This window comes from Aethalodelphis obliquidens, unplaced genomic scaffold (genome assembly GCF_003676395.1).
Source record: "Aethalodelphis obliquidens isolate GAN/ISIS:26980383/991018 unplaced genomic scaffold, ASM367639v1 scaffold46, whole genome shotgun sequence".
NCBI classification, from domain to species: domain Eukaryota; kingdom Metazoa; phylum Chordata; class Mammalia; order Artiodactyla; family Delphinidae; genus Aethalodelphis; species Aethalodelphis obliquidens.
The window spans coordinates 7073556-7094277 of record NW_020837990.1 but is presented as its reverse complement, the minus strand read 5'-3'; the positions used below and the strand labels follow the sequence as shown (position 1 = coordinate 7094277).

At 58.9% G+C, this 20722-nt stretch overlaps 2 protein-coding genes across 4 annotated transcripts in view; both read left to right on the top strand.

Moving 5' to 3' along the window:
• The first annotated feature begins 97 nt into the window (after positions 1–97).
• SIDT2 (SID1 transmembrane family member 2) lies at positions 98–16887 on the top strand. 3 transcript variants are annotated; one of them, XM_027082222.1, is made up of 26 exons: positions 98–795; positions 2422–2543; positions 2857–3021; positions 3110–3155; positions 3571–3672; positions 3781–3864; positions 4680–4779; positions 4977–5042; positions 5973–6066; positions 6414–6466; positions 7509–7580; positions 7727–7807; positions 8871–8989; positions 9290–9363; positions 9471–9537; positions 10092–10165; positions 10310–10433; positions 11139–11256; positions 11745–11881; positions 12083–12191; positions 12424–12500; positions 12676–12722; positions 12984–13089; positions 13708–13818; positions 15232–15345; positions 15419–16887. In XM_027082222.1, the coding sequence occupies exons 1-26, from the start codon at positions 613–615 to the stop codon at positions 15479–15481; spliced, it is 2508 nt and encodes an 835-aa protein (XP_026938023.1). In that variant the 5' UTR covers positions 98–612; the 3' UTR covers positions 15482–16887. The 3 variants fall into 3 exon arrangements, with proteins under 3 accessions (XP_026938023.1, XP_026938024.1, XP_026938025.1); XM_027082223.1 differs by lacking the exons at positions 98–795; positions 2422–2543 and having other exon boundaries at positions 2969–3021; positions 3512–3672; XM_027082224.1 differs by lacking the exons at positions 98–795; positions 2422–2543; positions 2857–3021; ... (2 more) ...; positions 3781–3864; positions 6414–6466 and having other exon boundaries at positions 4674–4779.
• Positions 16888–18727: 1840 nt separating this feature from the next.
• The window catches only part of TAGLN (transgelin), a 5686-nt gene continuing 3691 nt past the window's right edge, over positions 18728–20722 (top strand). The window contains exon 1 of the mRNA XM_027082233.1: positions 18728–18869. The gene's annotated coding sequence lies outside the window, so the exon portion shown is untranslated. The remainder of the gene's footprint in view (positions 18870–20722) is intronic.

The following is a 20722-nucleotide window of genomic DNA, read 5'->3' as shown; positions in this document are numbered from 1 at the left end:
CCCTTTAAATCTGTGTCAGTTTCCCCTGACGTCAGCGGGCGGGCCGGCAGCCCCGCTGTTTACCGCCCCGCGGCGTTGCTCACTCCCCGGAGTTCTGAGCACCGAAGCCGGCGCCCCAGAAACTCGCCGCGCCGCGCGGCGTCGGGTCGCTACCACCTATCACGCCCCTCACCCTCAGACTCTCCTCCTTTCGCGGCCGACCCCGCCGCCGGCTTCCGCTCCCTTCCGCCCTCCCTCCCTCCCTCCCTCGCTCCCCTTTCCCGGCGTCTCCAGGCTCCCAGCAACTAGCCGCCTCCGGGCTGTCACGGCCCTGGCGGGCGTCCGCCGGGTCTCCCAGCCGTGCTCGGCCCCTCGCGAGCTGGGGCGCCTTCCTGTGGCCCGTACCCCAACCCCTCCCCACCCCCTCCCAGCCGCCCCAACCCCTCCCTGGCCGCTGAGAGCGCGTCTGCGGCTCCAGGGGAGGGACCGTTTCCTAATCTCAGGCCGAGGTTAAAGTTCTGGTCCTGGTGAGATGCTGGAAGCTGCGGCTAGAGCCGCAACCCGCCCTGGAGGTGACCTGTCGCTTATCGTCGCCGCCGCCGCTGCTGCCGCCACTGCCGCCCGGCCGGGGCCATGTTCGCTCTGGGCTTGCCCTTCTTGGCACTCTTGGTGGCCTCGGTCGAGAGCCATCTGGGGGTTCTGGGGCCTAAGAACGTCTCGCAGAAAGACGCCGAGTTTGAGCGCACCTACGTGGATGAAGTCAACAGCGAGCTGGTCAACATCTACACCTTCAACCATACTGTGACCCGCAACCGGGTGAGGGAAGGGGCTGGGCTCGGGGCTGGTGGTGAGTGGGCTAGCGGACCAGGGTTCCGCGATGCTGTCAGTCCCCAAGAACAGCCGCCCCACTGGGTTTCCCAGAACCACGCTGGACCCTCTTGCCAGCCCTTCTTCCTTTGCCAGGGATGTTTGTTCTGAAGCTACCAGTGGACAGTTTCTGAAGTTGCCTCTTTCCCATCTTCTCTTTGATCCCTTCCTTTCTACCAGCTGTAGTCTGAGCAGGACTGGCCTGCTCCCTACCCAGCACCCAGAGTCTGACAGTGCTGTGGGGTCTGGGAGCAAGGAAGCAGGCTTGCTACTGGGCTTGGCCCAGAAAACCCCAGGGGGATGAGACAGGCCCAAACTGAAAGGCTCTGCCTCCAGGGAGTTCTAGCTGAGACTCCCCAGGGAAATGAATGCAGGACTTCCCAGGCTGCTGTAACTGCTGGGAACTTCCCAGCCCTCTTCCTTCCCTTGGAAAGACAGCTGGCCTTGTAAGTTGAAGGTGGTGGAGGTACAGCCAACCCCAGGTTGGGTGGGAGGGGAGAAGGAGTTTGCCTACCGTGGAGAAGCTTCCTCACCCTGATTTCTCTTTCATTTCTCCCCAGCTGTGTGTTGAACATGGGCACAGCTAGGTCTGGGAAGCCTAGACCCCAGGCAGGGCTGAGATTTGGAGCACTCTTGCAGCCTGGCTCACGGTCTCCTGCTCAGCTCTCACCAGGACTGGATTTACTAAGAAGTGGTGGAGTTCAGAATGGGAATCTGATTTTTTTTTTTTTTTTTCAGAATGGGGAGGGATTGGGTTTTGATGGCAGGCCAGGATCTGCCTTCAGTGCCTGGTTCTCTGAAGTTTGATCTCATCCAACTTAGAGTCCTTTCTCTTTTTGCCCCCATATGTGGGGTTACCCTGAGAACGGTGGCCTCTATCCGTCTGGGAGGTGCTGCCCTAAGGGCTTGGGTTTCAGCAGCCCAATAACAAGCAATCCCAGGGTTTATTTTATTTTTTTCTTTAAGCTCCGACTGTCCTATATACTTTCCTCCATAGTGCCAATGGTGGGAGTGTCTCCATTTTATAGAGGGGGATGTTGAGGCTCAGAGATGTGAAGTGACTTTTCCACAGCCCTATCCCTTGGTCAGAGCTAAGGATAGAACTTGGCCTTCTTGGCTTTCAACGATCCCTGTTTCCCCACCTCCCCGTGGCCTCTGGCTGCCAGATGAGTTGTAGAATAGGAACTTCCTGGCTCACAAGGAAGAAGGTTGGGGAGCACTTCTCGCTCTCCCGTGTCCCTGTGTGTGCGCATGTGTGTACATGCACGTGTGTGCAGACGCATGTGTGTGCAGGCATGTGCATCCGTGAACTTTTATAGCAATGGGGTATGCTGGGGCTGCCTGAGGTCTCCATTGTGTTTCCCATCCTCTCCCCTAAGTCCCTCCTGGAGTCTGGGGGCTGCCCTGGCAGATGAAGGGGCATAAATAGCTCCCCAGCTCCACCTGGATGGGGAAAGCACAAAGCCGTCTGCTTGAGGGAGGGCAGAGCTCACAGTCTCTGGAGCCATGTGTTCCCGTGGCAGAATTAGAGTCACCACGGGCTTGACTGAGGGACATTTCCGTGTCATCTTGCAGACAGAGGGCGTGAGAGTGTCCGTGAATGTCCTGAACAAGCAGAAGGGGGCTCCTTTGCTGTTTGTGGTCCGCCAGAAGGAGGCGGTGGTGTCCTTCCAGGTGCCCCTGATCCTGCGAGGGATGTGAGTAGGACCCGGGGACCAGGGAGGGGGGGGGTAGGCCCAGGCCAGGCCTTGCCCAGAGCCTCACTCAGGGCCTTGTCCAGGGCCCCCGACCACCTGGGTGCCCCTCTGTTTCTCCTCCCCATTCCCTGAGCCAGGAGGCTGGTCAACGGCACAAGGGCCCAGCCAGCTGACCTGGAGCTTGTCAGCCTAGTGGAGGTGGGGTAGGGAGGTAGTGGGACCAGAGCGGAGGAATTGGGGCTCTGCTCCCCTGGAGTGGCATGCTGGCTGTCATGGAACCGCAGTCATGTCTCATCTCTGCCTCGGACCATAGGTTTCAGCGCAAGTACCTCTACCAAAAGGTGGAACGAACGCTGTGTCAGCCCCCCACCAAGAATGAGTCCGAGGTCCAGTTCTTCTATGTGGATGTGTCCACCCTGTCACCAGTCAACACCACGTACCAGCTCCGCGTCAGCCGAATGGATGACTTCGTGCTCAGGTCTGCAGGGGAGAGCGAGGGGGCCACGGGACTGGCCTCCTTCACAAGCTCTGGGAGTAACGGTGGGGGGCTCTTCTCTGCCCCACAGGACCGGAGAGCAGTTCAGCTTTAATACCACGGCAGCGCAGCCCCAGGTAAGACCTCCCTGTCAACGGTCCCTCCAGAGGAGAAATGGGGAAGCTTGGACTTGGGGGTGGGAGTGGTCAGCACTCTTTGCCAGGAGTTTCAGGTTGGTTGTACTCTCCGTGGAGGACTCTCTAGAAGCAGGAGTACTTGCCCTAAGGTGGCGGGGGACAGACAGTATAGGAAGTGCAGAGACATGGGGTCTGGCTGCCATCTTTCCTACTTGCCCCTTGGGCACTGTCCTGAGTGCCCAGCTGAGGTTGAGGGGAGTGGTGTATGGGAAATGGACCTGCTTGTGGGCAAGGCCTTTCTTCCCAGAGAGCCTCCACTGCCCAACCCTGGGAGGATTCACACTCTTCCCTTCTAGAGGGGCAAAGAGAGCATCCTCATGGGATGGGGCTCTCCCCGCCCTCCCTATGCCCTCAGTACTTCAAGTATGAGTTCCCGGAAGGAGTGGACTCAGTCATTGTCAAGGTGACCTCCAACAAGGCCTTCCCCTGCTCAGTCATCTCCATCCAGGATGTCCTGGTAAGTAACCTGCCCTTTTACTCTCCACCAGTGGATAGCAGGGCTGCTGAAGAGAGGGGACAGGGCCCAGGACCCTGCCCATCTGTCTGTCCCCTCCTCCCTCTGTAGTGCCCTGTCTATGACCTAGACAACAACGTAGCCTTCATTGGCATGTACCAGACTATGACCAAGAAGGCAGCCATCACCGTGCAGGTAGGAAATGGGCGTGGCCCACTGGGGGGTGTGGCCAGGTGGTTAGCTTTCCTAACCCTCTCTTCTTCTCCCCTGCCCCATTCCTACCCTACCCACAGGACTGAGTCTTGGCCGTCCAGTCCCTGAGACTTTGGGTCCCCTGATACATGCAAGCATTGAACCACAATCCCAGTTGCCTTTGGGGACAGGAAAGAGCAGAGTACCCTTTATGGCTGCTCTGTACATGTCATTCACCACAGCTGGGAGAGGAAAGGGCCCTGGCTGGTGTTGAGGGCTGCCCTTGGCAAAGGCTAAAACCTGTGCTGGGGGCAGGGAGGGAGAGGCATGTGTTCAACTCACGACATCTAGTTGTGCAGCTGACGGAGGCAGCACGGCCCCTCCACTTTTTCTCCTGACTGATGCGCAGGCTATAATAGGGCACCCATGTGTTCCATGATGATGGGGCATACCCTCATTTGCTCACCTGGCAGTAGTGTTAGTGCAGGGTATGGGCTCTGGAGTCAGACGATCCTGGCTCTACCACTTACTGGCAGTGTGACCCTAAGCTAACGTCCAACAGGGATAACGATAGTACTCACTCATAAGGATCTTTGTGAGGATTCAATAAAATAATATATGAGCAAAGAGTTTAGCATAGTGTCTGGCCTGACACTATGTATTCAGGCCAGACAGGGTTAGGTATTCAGAAAAGGATGGTGATGGCGATGACAAATGATGACGGTGCTGTGATGATGGCAGTCATCTTCGTCATCACTGTCCTCACCATCCTCCTCATCGTCACCATCATCGCCATTATCACCGTCCTCATCCTGCAGCGCAAAGACTTCCCCAGCAACAGCTTTTACGTGGTAGTGGTGGTGAAAACTGAAGACCAAGCCTGTGGAGGCTCCCTGCCTTTCTACCCCTTTGTAGAAGGTACATTTTGTGCCCTGGGCCTGGCCAGGGGTGGGAGGGCTTGGACACTTCCCGGGAGGTAAAAGAGCCTGTGTGGCTGATTGATGGATCTGATGGGATGTGAGTTTCTGGCTCCAGACTCTCCCAGGCCTGGTCCCACCAACTCTAGCCAAGCTCCAGGCAGGCGCTGGTTTGCCATTTTGCCATTTTACTTCCAGATGAACCGGTCGATCAGGGGCACCGCCAGAAAACCCTGTCAGTGTTGGTCTCTCGAGCAGTCACGTGTGAGTGTGGGTGGCTGAGTGGGGATGGCCTGGCCACTGGCTCTTCTTTCAGGCCTGGGGTAGGGAGTGTTCTCTGAATGGGAAGGGTAAGGAGGACCTACTCGAGCAGGCTGACAGGGTAGGAAGGAGGAGTGGTCTTGGAGGGCTTCATGATGGGGGGTGGGGGGAGGGAGCGGCGGGAGGGTGAGTAATGTGCTTTGGAGCATCCATGAGTAAAGAGATTGAGGGACTGAGATCTAGATCTGTCTCTGCCACTGTGGGCAGTGTATTCTCATTGAGCCTCAGTTTCCCCATCTCTGTAACAGGAGTAATAGAATGTTAGTCTCTATTAGCCTCACTAAGTCGGCTTAGCACAAAATTAGTAGGAAAGTTCCAGGCCCCTTAGTCATGCTCGATAAATGTTTACTGAGTGATTGAATAGAGCCCTTTGTAAACTGGAAAGTATAAGATAAAAATAAAGGATTGTGGCAGAAGGGGAAAGAAGCTGCCTCTCCTGCATGGATTCCTTATTCAGCACATTTGTTTCCAGTCCCTTCTGTGTGCTTGGTGCTGTGCTCTAGCTGTGGTCCTCAGGGTGCCCCTGTCTAGAGCCTGTTGCTATGCAGGGTGCTGAAGGCTGTGAGGAACCCAGGACAGTCACTGTGGGAGGTCAGGGCAGAGAAAGCCTCCTAGAAGACACAGCTCCTCAGCTGTGTTTTGAAGGTTAAGTCAAGGAGGGGTCTTGGAGAAAGAAGTAGGGGAGAAAGTTCTAGCAGAGGGAACTGTGTGAGCAGAGCCAGGAATCATGTCGAGTTTGGCATATTGTTGGCACTGGCTGGGTCATTCCACCCGAGGGGAGACGTGGAGAGAGATGAGCCTGGGCCCTGCGTGCTGTGATGGGCAGGCGTGGAAAGTACTGGTGTATTTTCCTTCCCACTTCCCTGCCCACAGCCGAGGCCTACGTTGGCGGTATGCTCTTTTGCCTGGGCATATTTCTCTCCTTCTACCTGCTTACCGTGCTCCTGGCCTGCTGGGAGAACTGGAGGTAAAGTGGGACCGCTGGGCCCTCCCCTGCTCTGGGGTAGGTCAGGCACGGGGAAATGGCCTGGCAGGATCTGTGTGGCCCTGGATAATCTCCAACCACGAGGCATAGGAATGCAGGTCCCTGTGAGGGTCTGAGGTCCCTGGGTCTCTGCTCTGGAAACCAACCCCTCCTCTCAACCTTCTTCCCAAGCAGGGAGACCCCGCATTGCTTCCCAGCCTGGGAGGACCCCTGGGATCATGGATGGAGGACAGGGTTATGGGGTGGAGAGGGTGGAAGGCAGGCCAGCCCAGCATAGGAGGGATCCGCCGGCTGCCCTTCTGGTTTGTCTCTGGATTCCGTCCCTGCAGGCAGAGGAAGAAGAGCCTTCTGGTGGCCGTGGACCGAGCCTGCCCAGAAAGCGGTACCTCCAGAGGGTCTGGGTTGGTGGGCTGTTTGCTTTGTGGTTTGGTGGGGATAGTGGTGGATGGTTCCCTTGGGGGTTGGAGGAGGAAGGTCCCACTGAGGGCTTCTGGATGTTCAGATAGGGAGTAACACTGTAGGTGGAAATGGGCCTGGGGCAGTGTGCCTGTTGGTCCCTAACGTGCCCGTCTTAAAGACTGTCACTTGATTCATTCAGTGTCTGGGTCTAGGTACGCTGTCTGCCGCTTCAGACAATGCGACTCACCGCCTCTGGGATTATTAACCTTTCGTTCTCTTTCCCCTTCTTCTACCCCTCTCTCTCTATCCTCCCTCCTGCTTGGGACCTTCTCTCTCAGCTTCTCTCCTTGGTAAGCTCCAGGTGCTGTGGGCGGAGGAGCTGGAGTCCAGAGTGGGGAGGGGGAGGGGAAGTAGAGGGGTGTCTGGGTGGGACCCGGGCAGGCCGATGCTGGTCTGTCCTTGCTGCTGGTAACTTAGATGGTCAATTCCTTGACTTTGCTGTCTTTCTAGGGAGGAAACAGGGGCCTGAGAGTTTCCAATGGGGCAGGTGGTGGTGGTGGGATAGGTGTTTGCTGGTATAGGTGCTTATTCTTTGCTGCCGCCATGGCCCCTCTGTGTCTCTCTTTGGATTCTTCCTTCCCCCTTCTCCCTGGCTTGCAGCCTCTCTCTGCTTCCAAGGCTAAGGGGTTCTTGACTTCTTTCTTTCTTTTTCTTTTTTTTTATGACTCATAAATTATAGTTTATTGAATTTTTAGAAACAGAATAATTAAGCATTGCAAATTTGTTTTAACATTTCTGTTGAAAAACCTTTAAAGTGTATACATACATACTTTAATAACCACAATATACTCTATGATATTTAATTTTTCATGGTAACAAAGGGCTTTGAATATTAATCAATATGCTAAATACTAAACTACTATAATATGTGCAAGAGATTTCCTAGTACATTATTCTCATTTTAGCCTGGTAGCACCCTGCAGGTGAGGAAGGTAATGTAAGGGGTCCCTGACTTCTTGTTGCAGGTCACCCTCGGGTCCTGGCCGATTCCTTCCCTGGCAGCTCCCCGTACGAGGGCTACAACTACGGCTCCTTTGGTACACGTCCGCACTTGAGCTCATGCTTGCCCACTCGCCGGGTCACCACCTCCAGGGTGGCCTCCTCGGCGCCCCCTGGAGACGGGTCCAGAGTCCCCTGCCCTGAGGTCTCTTCTGCCTGCCTCACCATTTACTATTCCCTACAGAGAATGGTTCCGGCTCCACTGGATCCACCGATGGTCTGGTTGGCAGCGCGGGCCCTGGGGACCTCTCCTACAATTACCAGGGTGAGTGGGCCAGGCGGGGCAGAGCTGTGCGGTGCAGGGCTGGTGCTGGCTGCACGAACCGTGACGGTGGGCGGTTGCCTCTTCTGCCAGACGCTGGAACCAGGGAAGGGCTTGCTGTCTCCCCACCCCTCTCCTCCCTCATCCCTTCCTCCTTGGTCCCACTTCCCCGGTAACTTTCCCTTTCCTTTGAAGGGCACGACCAGTTCAAGCGGCGCCTCCCCTTTGGCCAGATGCGGCAGCTGTGCATTGCCATGGGTAGATGTGGGGAGGGCGAGTGCTGCTCTACCAATCAGCTCCTGCCAGGGCGGTTGACTGGAGCCAGAAGGCTCTAGGACCAGAAAGATGCTTTGTGCACGGCTTCCCCATCTAATGCCAGTAATTGCTAGCTCGTGTGTCTTTTGAGATAGGCAGGCACTGGCCCCTGATGCTGGCAAGCTGGCACCCCAGCCTCCCCCAGGCCAGATATTCTGGTTGGCTGTTGTGTTTTCCAGCACCTCACTCTCTGGCCTTCTGGGGCTCATGGGCCGGGGTGTCATGTCCTGGCCCTGGGGGCCTTTGGTCAGCAAGGTTACAGGAGGAAGCTTCCGAAGGCACAAGAAAAGAACAGGATAAAGAATTAGAGAGGAGGCAGCCTCTCACCCTTGCCTGCACCCCAGGGCCCACTGGGTCTTTACCCAGTGGGGGCCAAGGCAGTGTCTTCTCAGAACCCACACAGCTGGGCATCTTCTAATCAGCGTGACTTCTGCCAAATTCAGTCCTGCTGCTCGTGTTTGGGGCCCGGGGTCTGCTCGGTGTCCTGGCCTGGAAGCCTAGCTCAGTGAGGCGGCAGGGCTGGAGCGGTCCCTGTTTGGTGGCCTCTTCGCAGAGTCCACCCTTGTTGCCCTCAAGGACTTAGGAGCACCCGATACCTCCTCCCCAGGCCTGAGCCCACCTCTAACCCCGCTCTGAGGCCACAGTTTGCCTCTTCCCACTGCCTAGTAATTGTGACAATTGTCCCAGGTGGGTGGGGACAGACCTTGGGTTCTGTGCCCACTAGGTTACCCTTCTCCCCTTTCTGCCCCAGACCATTCCCTTGATCCTGTGGGCACCCGGCCACGACTGGACTCCATGAGCTCCGTGGAGGAGGACGACTATGACACATTGGCCGACATCGATTCAGACAAGAATGTCATTCGCACCAAGGTGTGACCCCACGTGGGTTGGCCCTGGTCACGGGTTCCCAAGGAAGGGAGATTGTGTGTTCAGCCCCAGCGTATCTCGCCACTGGGTGGCATGTTATGAAAGCAAAGGGAAGGAGCTTGCTGGGGTGGCACAGATTCCAGGGGAAATTGACTTGGCTCCCAGCCCTCTGGACCGCCCAGAACTCGGCCTGCTGGAATTCTGGCCTGTGGGAGGGAGGCCCCCCCATGTCCTCCTCTAACCTGGGCGAGAGGGGCTTCTCTGGGGCAGTGGGGCAGGGGGCTCACTCCAGCTTCTCCCCAGCAATACCTCTGCGTGGCTGACCTGGCACGCAAGGACAAACGCGTCCTGCGGAAAAAGTACCAGATCTACTTCTGGTGAGTGGGGGAGCAGGCCGGCCTTCCTGTCATTGGCAGGACGGTGTGGTGGGTTCTCGGGTTCTTCCTCGGTGCTGCCACCTCACCGCCGCCCTCCCACTCCTCAGGAACATTGCCACCATTGCTGTCTTCTATGCACTTCCTGTGGTGCAGCTGGTGATCACCTACCAGACGGTGAGTGGGCAGGGGCCGGCTCCCCAGGGCCCAAGCTAAATGCCCTCGAGGAGCTGCCCCAGGCTGGGACAATGCCCCAGTGCAGAGCCTTCCAGCCTGCGGCTTTGGAGCCAGCACAGGTCCTAGGTCATGGGTCCCGGGTTCCCATCCCAACTCTGCCTTACCAGCTGGGTGGCCTTGAGCAAGTCACTCAACCTCCCTGAGCCTCAGTCGGTTCATCTGCAAAATGGGGGCAGCATGCCAGCAGTGGTGGCCCCTCCCCCAGGTCATGGGGATTTATGAAACAAAAGTGCTGGGACTTTGTAAGTCTTGGTTTCCCTTCCCTCTTCTCTGTACTGTGGGGCAAGAACCTCCGTCATGGTCACGCCTCAGGGTTTTCAGCCACACCTAGCGAGGGGGGCAGTGACTTTACCAAAAGTGGGGCTTGCTGGTGTCACTTGCGCACACCTGCTGGCTGTGGCGGCACCTCCCATCCATTGCAGAACGTGACGGGTGGTGGCGCAGGCTGTGGACTGAGGCACTTTAGCAGTGCCCCCTCCCTGCTCCCGCTGCAGGTGGTGAATGTCACAGGGAACCAGGACATCTGCTACTACAACTTCCTCTGCGCCCACCCTCTAGGCAACCTCAGGTGGGGATCCACTTGGGAGGAGGCCCCTTTTCCCGTCGTACGGTGAACCAGGGCAGGGGCAGGGGCTCTGCAAATGCCCGCCTCGGGTGGGGAAGTGGCCAGGGCATGAGGCCGAGGCAACGTGCCCGCTGTCGCCCCTTCCAGCGCTTTCAACAACATCCTCAGCAACCTGGGGTACATCCTGCTGGGGCTGCTCTTCCTGCTGGTCATCCTGCAGCGCGAGATCAACCACAACCGGGCCCTGCTGCGCAACGACCTCTACGCCCTGGTGAGGAGCGCTCGCCTGCCCGCTGAGGCCTCAGGCCCAGACCCTTCCTAGCAGGCAGGGCCCTGCCCAGCCCTGCCCAGCCCAGCCCAGCCCAGCCCTGCCCAACCCTGCCCTGCCCAGCCCTGCCCAGCTCAGCCCTGCCCTGCCCTGCCCAGCCCAGCCCAGCCCAGCCCAGCCCAGCCCAGCCCAGCCCAGCCCTGCCCAGCCCAGCCCTGCCCAGCCCTGCCCTGCCCTGCCCTGCCCAGCCCTGCCCTGCCCAGCCCAGCCCAGCCCAGCCCTGCCCTGCCCAGCCCTGCCCAGCCCTGCCCTGCCCTGCCCAGCCCTGCCCTGCCCAGCCCAGCCCTGCCCAGCCCTGCCCAGCCCTGCCCTGCCCAGCCCAGCCCTGCCCTGCCCTGCCCAGCCCTGCCCAGCCCTGCCCAGCCCTGCCCTGCCCAGCCCTACCCTGCCCTGCCCAGCCCTGCCCAGCCCTGCCCTGCCCTGCCCAGCCCTGCCCAGCCCTGCCCTGCCCTGCCCAGCCCTGCCCAGCCCTGTCCAGTCTTATCCTGCCCAGCTTTGTTGTGCCCAGCCCTGCCCGGCCCTGCCCTTGCTAAATACCCACTCTACCCCCCATCCCACTCCTTTCTCATGATCTCCCTCTTTAGGGCCCCTTCCTTCCCCCCTTCCCGCCTTACCTCATCTCTCCCTTCCCTTCTCTCTCCGCAACAGGAATGTGGGATCCCCAAGCACTTTGGCCTCTTCTATGCCATGGGCACGGCCCTGATGATGGAGGGGCTCCTTAGCGCTTGCTATCACGTCTGCCCCAACTATACCAATTTCCAGTTCGGTGAGCGGGGCCTCCCTCTTCCCTGGCTGAACCTCAACAGGAATCTGCCTGAGTCTGCCATCCCCATTCACCCGCAGGGATTGGGATCCCCAAGATACAGCCATATGGGCGACTCCAGGGCTGGAGGACCTGTGTGAACACGCATCCTCGCTTGTAGAACATAAGTGTCTGGATGCTGTTTCATACATCTGTCAAGCCTTTCCTGTGGAAAGGCATGTGCACGCACTGAGAAAACAAAGATAATTAAGATGCAGTCCCCGATCTCAGAGTGCTCGGACTAAGTTGTCCTTGTCGTCAGGGGAAGTCAGACTGTGGGTGACAGCCAGTGGGGCGGCAGTGGGGCGTGGCAGGGACAGTTAAGGAGCTGCAGTTCAAGCGCCAGCCCGCCACCAGCTTGCTCAGTGGCTGTGACGAGGTGTGGGGACCGGGGTTCCATGCCCGGGCTCCGCAGATGTTTCCGTAGCTCACGTCCACGTCCCTCCACCTAGACACGTCATTCATGTACATGATCGCGGGGCTCTGCATGCTGAAGCTGTACCAGAAGCGGCACCCAGACATCAACGCCAGTGCCTACAGCGCCTATGCCTGCTTGGCCATCGTCATTTTCTTCTCTGTGCTGGGCGTGGTGAGGCCCCGGCCTGCTCTGCTCACCCGTAGGAAAGGTGCACACGTGTGCACACACCCCCGTCCACCCCTGCAGGAGAGAGCCCTGCTCCTTCCCTAAAGTGCCCTCCCAGCCTGGTGGGCTTAGAGCCGGCTCTCCCAGAGGAAGGGCGGGCCGGGAGAGCAGCTTTCTCCTCAGCCCTGCCTTTGGTGGCCCCAACAGGTCTTCGGCAAAGGGAACACAGCATTCTGGGTCATCTTCTCGGTCATTCACATCATTGCCACCCTGCTCCTCAGCACACAGCTCTATTACATGGGCCGCTGGAAGCTGGGTGAGCGCTCGCCTGGGGCCTGCTGGGGTTGGTGGCCTCGGGGACCGGGTCTCACGGGGGGCTTTTGGGTTCTGCCCTCTCACAGGGGGCCCAGGGGAGTCACTGGGTACGGAATTCAATGAGGCCTTGGCACAGCTGTGCCCCCGAGAGGCCCTGGGTCCTCTCAGCTGGCACAGACCAGGGGCCGGGACAAAAGGGTGCCCGTGCCTTTCAGCACCTTCCCTTCTTATAGACTCGGGGATCTGCCGTCGCATTCTCCACGTGCTCTACACGGACTGCATCCGGCAGTGCAGCGGGCCCCTCTACGTGGTACCTGCCCAGCTCCCCGGGCCCCTCCTCCTCTATCTCCACTCTTCCTCTTCCCTCCACGGGGGGGGCACTCGGAGCGCAGCTGAGAGCCCAGGGGCGGGGTGGGGACCCTCTGACGGGCCTCCCTCCACTTCTCTCCCTGTCTCTCAGTTCCCCTGTCTCTGCTTCCCTCCAGGACCGCATGGTGCTGCTGGTTATGGGCAACATTATCAACTGGTCACTGTGAGTCCGGCCATCATCTGTGTAGCCAGGCTGGGTGGGCAGCTCGGCGCTTGGCCAGCCATGGGCTTCTGTGGGGAACATGGACAAATTTGGGCATGAGACATGGGGACTGGAGAGAGAGGTGTTGGCCCCTGGGGTTCTAGAATCTTCTGTGGGCCTCTGAACCCGGCCCCACATCCTCATAAAACATGGGTTGGTGGGGAGGGAGAGCCCTTTCCTTGCTCCTCCCCTGCTTCACCAGCTCTTCCTCCCTCCTGCCAGGGCTGCCTATGGGCTCATCATGCGTCCCAATGATTTTGCCTCCTACCTGTTGGCCATCGGCATCTGCAACCTGCTTCTTTACTTTGCCTTCTACATCATTATGAAGGTGAGCGGGGCTGGCTGAGCCCCTCAGCCAGCGGCTCTGCCTTGTGGGGAGGGAGATGGGCACAGCCTCCCTGGGGCAGCACCAAGAGGGAGTGAGAATTTTTCTGTCCATCCCTCCAGGCTGCTGAGTCTTGAGGAGGGGAGAGGCTAGTCTCTTGCACGTACTCCCCGGGATCCAGCTATATCCTCAGACCCGTTTCCTGAGCCCCTCTGTATTCTAAGTATGGCCCGTAGAACTGGTAGCACTTGAGGCCACAGCTGGCAAGAGCCCCGTTCTGTGGAGAAGGGGTTGAGGAGGTGGGGCTTGCTGAGTCTGTGTTGGGCTTGGGCCTCCGAGAGCTAGGTGCTTCCCAAGGGCCCCTCGTGCCATCCACCGTGAGAGGAGCCCCCAGGCCGTACACCCCCCAGCACAGGGTTCTGGGCACATGGATGGAGGCCCAGCCAGGGTGGACCTCAGGGGTGAGGACACCAGGCTGCTAGTGTGGGGACAAGTTGAGCTGTGTAGGGTGATGGGAAGGCTTCCTAAAGCATCCATCCTGAAAGCCTGGGGCGGCGCTTCCAGGGCAGGCCAGGAAGTGGGGCAGGGCCCTCAGGCTGCTCTTCCCCATCTTCCCCCCAGCTCCGGAGCGGGGAGAGGATCAAGCTCATTCCCCTGCTCTGCATTGTCTGCACCTCGGTGGTCTGGGGCTTTGCACTCTTCTTCTTCTTCCAGGGGCTCAGCACCTGGCAGGTGAGTGGTCCTCCTGCCAAGAGGCTACGGGAGTCGCCCACAGGCTCATCGTGAGCCCACAAACGGCCAGTTCTCTTTTCAAAAACTGTTTGTGAGCATCGCCCGTGCTTTTCACAGCTGCTTTCTCATTTCGTCCTCCTACTGTTCACCACGCTAGCGTGGAAGTATCCCCATTTTACTTATGAGGCAGTGGAGGCTCAGACAGACCCAGTGACCTGCCCAAGGTCACACAACCAGTGGTGGCACGGCTGGGGTTTGAAGCCAGAGGTGTCAGGCTCTTCCCTCCGCCCTCGTAGGACACCTGCTGTGATCAGAACGAAGTCTGGCAGCGTCTCCGCCTTTGAAGCACTTACAATCTAGTTCCAGAGAGAGACTGTCAGTTCCTGGCTTTTCTTTACAATATAGTACAATGAAGGGTAATAGACTAGACAGGTAGGGGATGTGTAGGAGGGCAGAGGACAGAAAGGCTTCTGTGAGTTAGGAGGTCCAGGAAAGCTGCTTAGAGGAGGCAGGGCTTGCTCTTGGCCTCTAGAGACCCTGGCTGATGGGGAAGGGCCCTGTGGCCCAGAGGTGCCGTGACTTGAGTAACGAGGCAGAGGCAGCTTAGGGGTCAGTGACTGCATTCGCTTGGGAGCCGGGTAAAGACCGTGAGCTCCTTGAGGGCACTGCGGAGCTTTCTTGTCATCTCTGTGGTCTCAGCATATGGCACAGACGGCCCCCAGACACAGAGTGAGGTCCAGCCAGTGTTTGCTGGACGGAGGTTGGGGAGATAATGGCGGACCTCGAGGGCCTTGGGTCATGGCCCACAGGTCCTGGCTACTGTCACCCTCGGGCGGGGCCGTGTGAGCTGACAATAGTGCTTTGGAGAGAAAGTGAGCCGGGAGGAGCCCTGGAGGACTGATTGGAGCCGGGGGTGGAGTCCAAGGCAGGGAACGGAGTTAGGAGGCTTTGGTGGCCTTCTAGTCCTTCAAGGGAATCATGACCAGTGCTCTCAGGGGGCAATCTGCAACTAAAGGCCAATTCTTAGGTGTGGGAGATGAGGGCAAGGGGTGAGCCTGAAAAAGGGTGCTCTCCACGGGCTTCCCTGGTGGCGCAGTGGTTGAGAGTCCGCCTGCCAATGCAGGGGACACGGGTTCGTGCCCTGGTCCGGGAGGATCCCACATGCCGCGGAGCGGCTGGGCCTGTGATCCATGGCCGCTGAGCTTGTCCGGAGCCTGTGCTCCGCAACGGGAGTTGCCACGACAGTGAGAGGCCCGCGTACCACAAAAAAAAAAAAAAAAAAAAAAAGGTGCTCTCCAGCCTAGGGCTGGGGCTGGGAACTGGGAACAGAGAGTGCCTGGAGGGGATGGGAGCTGGTCTGGCCCAGCCTCCCCTGGGCGGTGTCAGCAGGCAGCTCTCCCTGTTCCACCCCAGAAAACCCCTGCAGAGTCCCGGGAGCACAACCGGGACTGCATCCTCCTCGACTTCTTTGATGACCACGACATCTGGCACTTCCTCTCCTCCATCGCCATGTTTGGGTCATTCCTGGTATGTCGGGGAGGCTGGAGAGGAGGCGGAGGTGGCCTCCTTTCCTGGGCTTGACTCCGCATCCGCCCTCCAGGTGTTGCTGACACTGGACGACGACCTGGACACAGTGCAGCGGGACAAGATCTATGTCTTCTAGTGGGAGCCAGGCCCCTTGCTTCTCTCACTGGGCCCTTAGCTCCTCTGCCGCACTGCCCAGAGCCTCCGTAGTGCCAGGGGCGTGAGTCCCAGCCCTGCTGCCCAGTGCCAGGTGGCCGTGGGACAGCGAGGTCCAGCCCAGGCTTGGCCCGGGACAGTCACAGGGTGGCCTTGCGCCTTGTTCCTGCCCTCTCCCGGGGAGGAGGCCTGCCCCCCTGAAACCCTGGATGTTGGCCAAATTGCTGTTTTCTTCTCAGTGTTGGGGCCCTCCGCAGGTCCCCGTCCGTCAGCTCTCTGTTTGTCATCTGCAGAAGAAAGGAGGGAAGTGTTGCCTGCCCATCTCATGCCTTGCATTCTGCCCATCCTTCCCCTCCCCCCTGGCCTGGGACCCAAAGCCCTTTCTTCTTCCCCGAGCTTCCACTCCAGGGCCCTGGTCTGGGGCCTGATTCTCTGTCCTGCACCAGGGTTCTCTCCACTACTCCTGGGTCTGCATCTGGCTGCCATCACTGCCCACTCAGCTCAGCCAGGATGGATGGGGCTGTCGGATTTTGGGGACCGGCCAGCTGCTGCTGGGCTTTTGGTGCTAAGGCCTGCGAGGGGTCCCAGGCAGTGCTGCCTCCTACCTCTGACCTGTGCTCAGGGCTGGCTCTTTGGCAACGAGCGTCAGCCCACATTGTCAGAACCACCTTTGATCGAAGGACTGAATTCAGAGGTCACTTTCGTATCCCGTCAGCTCCCAGACTGATGTTGGCACCAGGATTGGAGGGAAAAAGCAACTCACTTTCCTTCCCTTCCTTTTTCTTTCCAGGCCCTTAGTCCTGCCAAGCCCCAGTTGGGGGCCTTTCAGTGCCATTGACACTGCCCGAGAATGTCCAGAGGCGAAGGAGGGGAGATACAAAGAGCCCAGCCCGGCCCGCCGCCTCCACGGCCACGGGAGCCCCAGTGCCTATCTTAGAAAGGGGCTCAGGGAAGGGACATGACATTCCCCTCTATGTCCCTGGTCCAGCCTCACTCTAGGACCCAGGGCTGGCTTCTAAGTTTCCGTCCAGTCTTCAGCCAAGTTCTGTGTCAGTCGCACACATGCACACATGTGAAATCTTGGAGTTTACACTGAGTTGCCCCAGCTCCGGTTCCCCTGGCTGCTCTGCGCCTTGGATCCTCTTCGCCCTACCTGGTCTGTTCTAGATGCCAAGGTCGGGGGAGGTCAGGTCGGGCCTCTGCCTTGGGGATGGGAATGTGTTTTATTCTCCTCAGCTTGTTTTTATAGCTCTCCTTTGGGCTGGGGAGAGGAGGAGGGAGGGTCTGGATCTTTTTTCAGAGCTCCGTTTAATGTCTTTCCATGCTATGGTTGCATTTCTGTTTTCTATGAATGAGTCTGCATTCAATTAAAGAAACAACCAGATGCAGTTCTTGGGCCCATCTTTGCTCCCTCTTTCTGGGTGAAGATGTTGAGAATGATGGGTGGGGCAGGGCGCCCCCATTTCCCAGGTCTTCTGGTCTACCTTTCTCTTCCAAGCCCCAGTCCCATCGGGAATAGCAGTCCCTCGATGCCCTCACGTTTTTTTCCTCTCCTTTGAGCAACGGCATCAATTCAGTCAACATTTACCAGGGGCCTGCTCCATGCCAGGTGCCATGGGGGTGGAGGGGATAGCGTAGTGAAAAAGCCTTAGCTGTGCCATCTCACCTTCGAGAATCTCCCCTTACCTGGCAAATGGCAGCAGCCTCTGCCCACCTGGTCCCCACCCACCAGTCAGACGAGCTTCACTTCTGATCTGAGCCTCTCCCAGCTCGGCGGGCTGCAGGCCGCAGGCACAGGCAGTACTCCCTGACCTGCTTTAATGGACAGGTGGTACTCTGGAAACACCAGATGGTGATGGATGGTGGGAGAGTGGGCATGTGGATGACATGCAGGCTCCAAGAGGAAGGAGATTTGAAATGACCCTGGAAGGTTGATTTAGATTTCCGCAGGCTAAGGAAGACAAGATGGGGAGCGGGTGGGGGTGGGAGCGGGCGGGGAGCGGGGAAGCTGGTGAATTCAGAACACAACCGGAGGTCTGGGCTCCTCTCTAGCCGATCCCCAGCTCCTCTCCATGCTCTTCCCCGCAGATGCCACTAGGGGGCAATATAGCTCTTCGCGCCACTAGGCTCTGGCGTCGGGAGCTGGCTGTGGTGGGCAGACCCTCCCTAGACTGCCTGGCCCGGCCGTCCCTCTCCTGGTGGTGCTGGGTGTGTGGTGGAGAGTGTTAGCCCCTCCCTGCCAGGCTGCCCTAGGATGGGGTGGTGCCACAGCAGGCAGGCCAGAGACCCCACTGGGGGCCTCTCACCTTTCTTCACTTCCTATCCGTTCCCGGTACCCCACCACCACCCCCGAAGCAAGATTTGAGCAGGCCTCCTTCCTGGGTGATGGGGTCCAGTCTGTTTTCCAGGGTAGGTAGGGACTGTTTAAAAGGGAGGGAGGGATGACAGCAGCCTCTGAACCTCCTACCCCAGTGTTGGTGTCTCAGGCCCTAGAGACCCCCTGGATGGGGCCAGGGTCAACTGAGCTGTTGCTGAACCCTCAAATCCCACCCCCAGCTAAAGCGTGGAACTCAAGATCCACCCCAGCTGTAAACTCTCAACCTGAGCAGGGGGCGGGGGGGCGGGGTGGTCGGCAGGGATGCCCAGGTTCTGCCACTCAAGACTTACCACGTGACCTTGGGTAAGATGCACTCCGAGCCCTTGTTTCCTCATTTGTAAAATGGGATAGTAATTTCGCTGTCACGATGCAGCTGTGAGTATGAAACGAGCGGATGTGCAAAGTGCCCGGTATGTAGCCCGTCCTCAGTAAAGGTGAGTTCCTATCTCCCACTGGAGCCAAAAGCCCCTGGAGGAGAGCGTGGCTGCTTAGTCCCCCACAAACCTCAGGGAGGGGGGCCCCTAGCCTCTTTCCTCTTTCCCTGGACGGCCCCCTCTTGAATTTCCCCCTCCCCTCAAACTCGGAGGCAGGAAACAGTGTTGAAGGAGCAGCCGTAAGTCCAGACAGCAGGGAAAGCCTTCACGGTCCTGTCCATAAAAGGCTTTTCCCGGCTGTTACCCGCCGGCAGCGCGGCCCCGCCCCCGCCCGCTCCGTCTCCAAAGCACGCAGAGAATGTCTCGGGCAGCCCCCGGTAGACTGCTCCAACTTGGTGTCTTTCCCCAAATATGGAGCCTGTGTGGAGTCACTGGGGGGGCTGGGGGTGGAGAAGGAGCCAGTTTCCTCTAGCAGGGAGGGGACCGGGGCGAGCCAGCAGCGGGGAGGCTGACATCACCGCGGTGGCAGCCCTTTAAACCCCTCACCCAGCCAGCGTCCCGTCCTGTCTCTCCAAGTCCAGACAGAGCTCACTCCTTCCTGCGAGCACCAAGGAACGCCTGTAAGTACATCTGTCCCAGGGATGGAGGAGAGTTGGGCTGGGGCTTGGCAGTAGCGGTGGGTGTATCGCTGGCAAGGCCTCAGGTGCCCTGCCTGGGGCAGCCCACCCTCTTCCAGCACGCATTCCTAATCTCCACCTGCGGAGCTGGTCCTAGCTTGATGGGTGGGATGGGGTTGCCGGAGTCCTGTATCTCCTAGACTGGGCAGCCTTGGGCTCACTGAAATGCTCAGGGAGACTTGGCTGGTGCAGAGGGATTGATGGTGGAAACCTGGGAACTGGGGTGAGGGAGGCTCCCCATTTTCAGCCATAGTCACACCCACGGGGGTGTGATAGGCTCCAGGTGGTGTTGGTTTAGACCCAGGTCTTGTAGTCTGCTATCTACCTGGGAGGATGTCCGAGGAGGTGAGGAGGCGCGTGGTACACCAGGGCTGGAGAGCAGTGTCCCACGGGTGGGTCCCCAGGTCCTGAGCAGCATCAGAGACCCCCTGGGTAGCCACTGCGGCAGTGGGCAGGACCACAAGACTCGTCTTCTGGAACAGGCTGGGGTGGCAGGGTGCAGGGCCAGTGAGAGAGCTGCCTTTCCAGGCACACAGCTCCCTCCATACTCTGAGTGGGAGCCCCTCCCACCCACCCACCCACCCCCACCCTGGGCAGAGGAGTGGGGGTGAGCACCTCCAGGAGCTTTGGAATGACAGCCTGGGTGGTGCGGGCAGGGCCAGGCAGGGCCTTCCCCAAGGGTCTGGCTGCTTCCCCTCAGTGGTGGCTCTTCAAAGGGCAGCAGTGAGTCGGAAAGGTCTCCTCTGTCCCCAGAATTCAGATGAGCCACCCCTCCTGCCTTCTCAGATCCACGTGTGCGCATCCTACGTGCTGTGTTTTATTCTGAAGAGAGAGGGGCACAGCAGTCCTGCAGAGACCCCTGGTTCTGCCAGTTTTTCTGGGTTCCTGCTGGTGCCAGCTTTGCAGTTGGACTTGTATTTTTCTCAGGGGAGGGGAGGCTGATGGAGCCGCAGGCTAGGAGGGTCAAAGCAGAGCCTCAGGCTGCCCTGTCCATCCTGTCCCAGGAGGCTTTGCCTAGAAAGGCCCCTGGGTGGGCCGCCCTGCCGCCCTCGCCCTCACCCTCTCCTCACCCCTCCCCTCCCCAGCAGCTCCAAGGTGGGCCTGGGGAGCGCTTTGTCAGAGGACTTTGAGGGATTCTTGGAACCCTCCACTTTCAGACTCTACCAGGAGGGAGGCGGGGGTGCCTTTCATCCCCCTTCTTTGTTCTGATCAAAACCCAAATGTTGTCTCTGGATCTAGGGGCCGCAACTTTGTGTACTTGTCACTGTGAGCCTTGACACCTTGACTGTCCTGAATCTCCTGAGACCAGAAGCTAGGGGTGGGGGACACACTGCTGGCACCCTGTTCCTCACGGGCCCAGCGCGAGGTCTGGGAGGGGAAGGCAGATGGGAGGGGAGGTGGGGAGGGGAAGGCAAGAAGGTCTGGGCATGGAAGGTGGGGAGGGTGGTGGTGCCTGGACCACAGGGATGCACCTGGCCTGCCTGGGATGGGACGGTGAAGGCTGAGATGAGGAGGGAGGGTGGGAGGCCAAGACGAAGGATGGCCTGGTCCCAGCTGCTTGTGTATTTTGACCACAGTTCTTCACCCAGGAGTCCTCGGGAGGTTGGGAAGCAGGGATGAGACACACAGCGGGGTGGGGAAGGGAGGGACTTGGCCTTTGAATTCTTTGGCCCTCACTTTACAAATAAGGAAACAGACTCAGAGAGAAGTGAGTTGCCCAGTGGCTGGAATTTAGAGGAGCCCTTCTTCTGTTTTTTTTTTTTTTGCGGTACGCGGGCCTCTCACTGCTGTGGCCT

Bases quoted from the DNA above. Each gene is read 5' to 3' on its own strand.
- SIDT2 (XM_027082222.1), top strand. From the start codon at position 613: ATGTTCGCTCTGGGCTTGCCCTTCTTGGCACTCTTGGTGGCCTCGGTC. The intron at 5,043-5,972 runs GTGAGTGTGGGT...CCCTGCCCACAG, and splicing joins GGTCTCTCGAGCAGTCACGT to CCGAGGCCTACGTTGGCGGT. The intron at 15,346-15,418 runs GTATGTCGGGGA...TCCGCCCTCCAG, and splicing joins CCATGTTTGGGTCATTCCTG to GTGTTGCTGACACTGGACGA.